The 8,661-nt window shown below is 39.1% G+C and overlaps 1 protein-coding gene across 1 annotated transcript; it reads right to left on the bottom strand.

Moving 5' to 3' along the window:
- Positions 1-653: 653 nt before the first annotated feature.
- LOC311096494 (zinc finger BED domain-containing protein 4-like) lies at positions 654-8,096 on the bottom strand. Its single transcript, XM_084135685.1, has 2 exons — positions 3,113-8,096; positions 654-2,856 (listed from the first exon to the last, which is right to left on the bottom strand). Exons 1-2 carry the CDS (start codon positions 4,405-4,407, stop codon positions 2,355-2,357), a joined length of 1,797 nt encoding a protein of 598 aa, XP_083991811.1. The 5' UTR covers positions 4,408-8,096; the 3' UTR covers positions 654-2,354.
- Between the last annotated feature and the right edge of the window lie 565 nt (positions 8,097-8,661).

Genomic DNA, 8,661 nt, shown 5'->3' with positions numbered 1-8,661 from the left:
TGAGATTTGATAAGTTAATCTTACGTTAATGTTTGCTGGACAAACAGATTGTTTGATAACTAAATTAATTCCACTGAAAGTTATCCCATAACTTCGATTTGAAATAAGATTATTGATATATGAATGAGGAATTATAATTCGTTGTGATTGGTTATTCATATATACATATCGATCTAGTTTCAGTTTCGATAAATTAATGTAACTGTAATATGCAAAATATTAATCATATTCATGATTAATTATTAAAATTCCCTATAGATCATTTGAGCTAAATGTTAAATGTACTACTAATGCCAGTGCGGTTACAACATATTTTTTTCACGTTTTCACTCAAAAAGTACTGTAAATGTGTCCTATGGTGTGACATTTAAAAAGTACTAAGAAATTATATTAAATAACATAAAAAAATACTTGAGACAGAATTGTTCACATTATTAAAACATTATTTTCTTAAAGTGATATTTATTTTACATGAAAGTACTAATTAGAATCATTTTCACCATGGATAGATGGACCTGATAAACTTTTCCCTACGAATGTCAATAAAACTGTTTCGCCAACCTTACAAAACTGTTTGAAATTGTACCTATTTAAAAGGAGATATTATTGTAACTCCCCTAATGCCAAACTTGACTCTTTTTTTTAAAGATATTTTAAAATAAGTATATTTTTCTGTTGTTTTATGTTTGTCACACCATAGGACAAAACGTCACACTAAAGGACAAAGATAGTCATTGCATAAAAAGAGTCAGAATATATAATGTTTATTGTAACAATAGTAAAGGAGGACATTTGTTTTTTTGTTGAAACTTTATATATTCGTTTTAAAAGCTTCTTAAGGAGGTCTTGTCCTATGGTGTGACATATGTGTCCTATGGTGTGACAGGCCAAAGTGTCACACCAAAGGACATTTCCTGTGACTTTTTCTGTCACACCAAAGGACATTTGAGCTGTTGTGGCAGTTAATAACCATGCTTATACTAGCTGAACTGTTATTAGCAATTGGCATGATACATTCGCATAATATTACATAGTCCTGCTGTTAAAAATACAAATTTTAATTAAAAAATTTAATTTAGGAGTGTCACACTAAAGGACAAAAAAACTTAACAACTTCAGTGGTCTGAAAACATAGTTAAATATTTGAACAATTCTGAGAGAAATATTTACCATGTGCACTGCTCATGGGCTTCATAGGGGTCTTCAGTCACATGACCTTGAATGGGGTCTTTCAACTAAATGTAGTTGTCCATGATATTGCCCAACTTAATATCAGGTTATTGCATAACACCAAAGGACATTTTTTTTCTGTGACAAACTTTATTAAATTCCTACACTTTTAGAAATGTATGTATAGGAAAAGTGATGGCCACTTAGTGAAATAGACACTTGCACAATTATGCCAGGAGTGTTCATTAAGATGTTTAAACATTATTTTCTTTATTTATAAAAGTCAATATTTATGAAATAATGTTGTCTACCGTCACACCATAGGACGATTTTGAGATTTGGCTCAAAGTTGTAAAAAAAAAATAATAATAACTCAGGTATTTAAACAACAAATTCTTGTAAAACAAGAAAATGTTTAACCATTTACAGTATTCTAAATGATGAAAATGTGAAATAAATTATTTTTTATCTTCTGTGACGGTGAAAAAGCCACGTCACGTCAACTACCCACTTACACATAGTCACGCGTATGTTAATCAACACAAAACGTTTTCAAACGCATCCATTCAATGGCTCGAATATATTAAAAATAGCCAAAACATTGATGCACAGCATGCCTTAAACCACGGAGAGCAAGCCTTCGGACCTTATCATGTTGATGGGTATTATGAGTCTGGTGATGGGGAAAAAACAGCCTTGGAATTCTTGGGTTGTTTTTACCATGGACATTAGGGATGCACCGATACCACTTTTTTGGAAAACGAGTACGAGTACGAGTACTTGCATTTCAGTACTCGCCGATACCGATACCGAGTACTTAATAAAAAAAACATGATTTAAATTTACAGGTAACAGCTTTAGTCATATAATTTAACAAAAAAACAAGGGACTAGTTTGGAATTAAGAACATTTATTTAAAATGAAAAGCATGTTGTATGCAACATATTACAGAATAAATAATTATAAAAAAAAATGTAAACAGTGACAGTGCAACTCAAGTATTTTTTTCAGTTTGTTGTAAACTCTGCCGCTTTGGACGACACAAGGGGCATTAATAAACATCTTTGCTATTTAGTGCACAATATTTGAATAAACTAACAACATCCACCAACATAGAACTGTGGCAGTCAGTGCAACTGAGGTAGGTATTAACATCAAGTCTAAGACGACTCACTTAATGGAGCCTATTTAGAAAAAGTGAGTGGCAGGTTTTTTTTTAAGAAAAGTAGCTTTTCTGCATTATCAGCAGTCAGCCTGTTTCTGTTTTCATCTATAATGTGTGAAACTGAGCTAAAAAGCCTTTCACTTTCCACACTGCTACATGGGGCTGAGAGGTATTTATGGGCCATTTTAGCCAAAGTGGGGAACCTGATTTTGTTGACACCCCAGTACTTCAGAGGACTGTCTTCACGAGGGCTTGGGGCCTCTCCGAGGTATGTGTCGAGCTCAATGGCAGCACCTGCTGCCAGCGGCTGTGCTGCCTGGGGCTGCTCCTTAGCGATTTCTTCAAATACAGTGTCCAGACTGCTGCTAGTGCTGGCCTGGGCCTTGAGGAACAGTTTAGCAGGAGGTTCTGCAGCTTCTGCCCGACTCCCCTCTGCCTCAGCTCTGGACATCATCTGCAGCTCCTGCTTCAGGTGCAGCTTGGCCTCCGGAGCATTGTTGGAGAAGAAGCGATCTTTATACCTGAACAAAATTCATGAATGTATTAATATGTGGAAAAATAGGACAGATTTTAGTTTCCCCTAAACCACTGTCACAAATGCCAGCCATTTGGCTTTCTGGTAGTAATAAGGGAAATATATTTCATATTATATATATTGCATACATTTGTATTTGTGTATTTTAGTTACAAAAATATAATATAATATTTCAGATGGAAATTAATCTTACATTTAGTACTGTAGTTTATCATTGAATACCTATAGCACACAGACTTTACCTTGGGTCAAGTATGGTGGAGATGAAGTACAGTGGGTTGGTCTCGACGTCACTGAAGCGCTTCTTGACAGCTGCCAGTAAGGTTGCTTTCATTGTCTTGACGCCGTGGTCCTCGTCTGTTTCTCTGTTTAGAAGTCTCACTAGCACAGTCACAGCTGGGATGACATCAGAGGCTAGTGCGTCGTAGCTGCTCACTTTTTTAGTTAGTTCCTCAAAGGGGGCAAGGATGGCAACAGTCTTCTCCATAAGAGCCCATTGGTGAGCGGTGAGATAGTCAGGGAGTTCATGCTCGGACACATACACCCCCAGCACTCGCTTTTGCTCAATGAGGGACTGGAGCATGTAATACGTGCTGTTCCAGCGCGTCTGTACGTCCTGCTGCAGTCTCTTTATTGGCTGGTTGAGCTGTCCCTGAATGTCCTCGAGGCGGGAGTAGGCTAAGGCGGAATGTTTAAAATGCCCAATTATTTTCCGCCCCACTGCTATAGCATCTGCTATGCTCCTCTGTGCTAATAAGCCCTCGTGAACAGCCAGTTGGAGCGTGTGCGCGACACACGGCAGACTTGGGAGCCCTGCGTCATTCATGGCTTTAATCATGTTTTTGGCATTATCTCGAAGCACAACATGTACTGATGTTTTAGGTATACCCCATGTCTGGAGCATTTCCTCAAACACATGCGCTATAGCCTGGCTGGTGTGCGAGCCGCGGAATTGTTTCGCATGTAATATGGCTCGTTGCGGCATGAAACTCTCGTCAATCCACTGGGAGGTTAGGCTAATTAGCGACACGGGGCTAACACTGCTTGTCCAAATATCCGTGGTGAAACTAAACGTAGAGGAGGCTTGCAGTAGGCTGTGGATATGTTTTTTCACGGAGTCGTGTAGTTTAGGCAGCTCCGTGTCAGTCATGTAGCGGCGGCTTGGGACATCATATCTGGGCTCCAGAACATGGAGGAGACGCAGGAATCCCACATTTTCTACCTCCGAGAGTGGCTGGTCACTCAATGCAATGTACTCGATAATTGCCTGTGTTATTTTCACAGCACGTGGATTGTCTCTGGACATTTTCTCTTGTCTTGAAAGAGTTTGCTGCAGCGTGGGTTGTGTTGATTTAGAAGCGTGGGTAAACTCTTTGTACTCGTTGTCATGTTGGGATTTTAGGTGCTTGATTAAATTACTTGTGTTAAATGCGCTACCTTTTGAGCCTCCTCTGGACAATTTCGCTGAGCACAATTTGCAGTCCGCCTTTGTTTTGTCGTCTTCATTCACTTTGAAATAGTTCCACACGGCTGACATGTTTCGTCTCGCCTCGCCTTCTCCCCGCTCTGAGCTGCGGGGGCGTGCCTGGAGGCGGGCACTCGGCGCCTGTGATTAACCCCTTACACGCCGCTCAAACATAGACATTTCTCAGACCGTGGTATCGGTCCCCAGTATCGAGGGACTTTTAACGAGTACGAGTACTTTAGAAAATGTGGTATCGAGGCCGATACCAGATACCGGTATCGGTATCGGTGCATCCCTAATGGACACAATTGTCGATTTAAGCCAGAAGAAATTCAGCCTTTATCAAAAGTGTCTTTTGGTACTCTCAGAAGGCAGTCGGATGAAAAGATAGAAACACTTCGTAAAGTGTATTCCTTACGAGTGATTTCAATTTGGGAGTGTGAATGGGATCTAGCTAAACAAACAGATCCTGATGTCATTCGGTTCATGTCATCTTACGAAGCACCTGAGAGGCTGAGACCTTGGGATGCATTATTTGGTGGACGCACAAACGCGTATAAATTGTACCACAAAACAGCTGATGATGAACGAGTGGATTATTATAATTTCACATCGCTATACCCGTTCGTTCAGTCAAGTAAAACGTATCCTATCCGTCATCCTAAAATAATTTTTAAGGATTTTGAACCGGTGGAGAATTATTTTGGTCTCGTCGAAGCGACCGTGCTACCACCGCGTAAACTCTTTCACCCTGTTCTACCTTACAGATGCTCAGGTAAATTAATGTTCCCTTTGTGCAGGACTTGTGCAGAGAATCAGATTCAGGACCCTCAATGCAGCCACACAGAGGTTGAGAGATGTATTACAGCTACGTGGGTCAGCGTTGAATTACATCGAGCTATTCAGCACGGTTATCAGGTGGTTAAAATTCACGAGGTGTGGCATTTTCCACAAAGCTCCGACAGTCTGTTTGTGGATTATGTCAAAACATTCCTAAAATTCAAACATGAGGCATCTGGCTTTCCCTCGCATGTAGTGACAGAGGGTGATAAACAAGCGTACATTGACGATTATCTTGACAAGCAAGGCGTTCAGCTAGACATCACTAAAATAATGCATAATTCGGCAAAAAGATCCATAAGTAAACTAATTTTGAATACTTTATGGGGCCGTTTCTCATTGCATACCCATTTGCCCACCACAGAGCTTTTGACAGAGCCTGAAGAATTCACACAATGTCTTTTTGGTGGTGCTGGACGGATTATAAAACACTTTTCGTTTGTATCTGATTCAGTGGCTTTGATTCAGTGGTCATATGCAGAACGTGACCCGTGCCCCACACGGGACGTTAACGTTTTTATTGGTGCTTTCACCACTGCATACGCGCGACTCAAGCTGTATAATCTTTTGGACAAATTAGGCGAACATGTGATTTATGCCGATACAGACAGCGTGATCTTTGTATCAAAAAATGATGATTGGATGCCTGAAACAGGTTCTTATCTCGGACAGCTCACAAGCGAATTAGTTCCAGATGATTTCATAACAGAATTCTGCTCGTCAGGACCAAAATCTTATGGGTATCAGACAGCAAAAGGCTATAAGTGTCTCAAAGCGAAGGGTATTACACTCAATGCAGAGAATGCACAAATAGTCACATTGCATAGTCTGATAGGGCTAGTGCGTGCGTATGTGGAATCACGTGACACGATGCAGCTGTTTCCCCGCACAGAGACCATTACACGTAATAAGAGGGGATTCACATTGCACAATAGATCAATCGTGAAAAGTTTCAGACTTGTGTACAATAAGCGAGTACTCCAACCAGATTATACTACCTTACCTTACGGGTTTTAACAATATTTAGAAAATGTGTGAAACAGATGTTTTTGACTGCAGAATGCAGCACCCATTCTCGGCTGTCGTTGCCGGTCCAAGTAATAGTGGGAAGACTTTTTTTGTGAAGACTCTAATGTATAATTCAGACAAAATGTGTTCTGTCAAGTTTGACAACTTTGTGTACGTGTATACATCCTGGCAACCAATGTATGATCAAATGTTACATGCTTTTGATATTAAATTCATTGAAGGCATACCACAGAAATTGGATGATGACTCATTATTCCCTCCTGATAAAAGATCGCTCCTTATCTTGGACGACGTTATGAGTCAAGCTGCTTCTAACGGTGAAGTCGAGAAGATTTTTACATAATACATACATCACAATAAGATTAGCTGTTTGCTATTAATACAGAATCTGTTTTTCCAGGGTAAATCTACCAGAACAATAGGTCTTAATACAAATTATTTAATAATATTTAAAAACCCTCGCGATAAGCAGCAGATTGGTATTTTGGGACGGCAGATGTACCCAGGGAATACAAAGTTTTTTATCGAAGCGTACCAGGATGCAACTGAACGCCCTTACAGCTACTTGTTAATAGATTATAAACCCCAGACCCCTGAAAAATTCCGGCTCAGAACGGATTTACTGTCAGACTATCCGGTGGTGTACATCCAGAAGTAACAATGAGCACGAGGCTTTCCAGAAATCTCTACCTCTTAAAGTTATTATACAAGAGCTCACCCAAGCAGCGACGTGTTATTCTGCAATCTTCACCCGATGAGTTAATATTGGCTCTATGTGAAGTGGCTCTCAATATTCTTCATGGCAAGATCCCCCTAACTGTGAAACAGCACGGGTCTTTAAAAAGAAGGAAAAAGGAGATAAAGTACGTTGCTAATAAAAAGATAAATATCGCAAGAAAAAGACGTATGTTTAATCAAAAAGGGGGATTTCTGCTTCCCCTTCTCAGTGTAGCGCTTCCTTTCATAACCAGTCTCATAACTAGAAACTGAATCTGAAGAGAAAAATGCAGGACTGCACCGCTTCGTGAAAATATTCATACGGTTGTGGAGAATGACTTGGATTCATCTATTAGAGATATACTGCAGAGGCATGATTTGAACACTTACGAAAAATCCAAGCTCTACACTAATGTTTTACAACGATTCTTAAGTGTGGTAAAACACGGTGATATGGAAAGTAACACTCTAACTCTTACATTACCGGAACACGAGACACCTCCCCCCTCCCACACCCCCGATGTTAGGAATGATGACGTCAGTGATGACCCAATCGTCTCAGAAGTTTTAAACAATATTCCTCAGAGAAGGTTAAAAAATGTAAAATATATTATGGATAAAATGTCCAAAGCCAAACACGTGTCTTCATGGACAGTTGATGGAGAATTTGTTTATAAAGGGAGAATCATTCCAGGGTCCCATATATTTGATCTGGTAAAGAGTGTAACTTCTCCGCAGACGATGCAAGACAACCGACGCCCTGTAGGCTGGTATGAGTTTCTGGATGCATTTGTGGCATTAAAGATTCCTCATTCGACTGTAACCAATCATAATGTAAGACGGATGATTGAATCGTTTAAAAGAAAAACACACGCGGATGACTTTGGTACTGTACCTACTAAGTCTTTGAAAAAACGGCACACACACACACACACACACACGACTCTGATGAAAACGTATTTAACTCACCCAGTGTAGATGAAAAAGAATGGATGGATTTTTAACAATTATATGTAATGGGATAGCTATGTGTTTTTTTTTGTTGTTGTTTTTTTTACAAAATATTATCATGTGTGAGAATTTGTATCTGTGTTTTAGTTTTTTAAACTACGTATGTTATTGTACAGCATGTTGTTTATAACATTTATGTGTTATTGTTTTTGATGTCAAATAAAAGAAAACAAATTTATTCATCTGTTTACGAGTCGTTTATTCATTACATATTCTTTATTTATTAGTTACACAGGAATTAATAAGACTGGAACATTTTACCAGACTGTACACACTGGATACATTTAAATCTTTTACTAACACAGACCATGGGTTTCAATTTTTTCACAAAAAGAGACACCATAGTATCATTTCTTAATAGATTATCGTTATGGTAAAATTTCATTATATCTTCATACTCAACACCCCGTGAAATATGATACAGAAAAAAGACACAATGCTGGCCACAGGTGACTGATGTAAAATCTTGAACTTGTCTGGTAGAATGATGAACTTGTGTAGAATTGTTTTTTAGAAACTCGAGAATGGATGGAGGAAAAAAATCTGAATCCGGAGAATTCCCGAAGCTGTCAAAAAAACAACGAGGCCGTTTCGATCTATGTATATGGCTAACCAGTGTTGCCCCGGTTCGTCCGATCGATCCATATTACAAATTAATAAAGCTGGGACGTCTATCAATGGTTCTTTGGGGAGATGGTCGGAAGGGAGTACTCCTAAAAAATGTATATT

This window comes from Abramis brama (assembly GCF_963993115.1).
Source record: "Abramis brama genome assembly, chromosome: 14".
Taxonomy (NCBI): Eukaryota; Metazoa; Chordata; class Actinopteri; order Cypriniformes; family Leuciscidae; genus Abramis; species Abramis brama.
Note: the sequence above shows the minus strand (reverse complement) of the source record. Positions and strands in the feature narration are given on the sequence as shown.

Coding starts and splice junctions, on each gene's coding strand:
- LOC311096494 (XM_084135685.1), bottom strand. CDS start 4,407: ATGTCAGCCGTGTGGAACTATTTCAAAGTGAATGAAGACGACAAAACA. Junction 2,857..3,112: donor TCCACCATACTTGACCCAAG/GTAAAGTCTGTG, acceptor AATTTTGTTCAG/GTATAAAGATCGCTTCTTCT.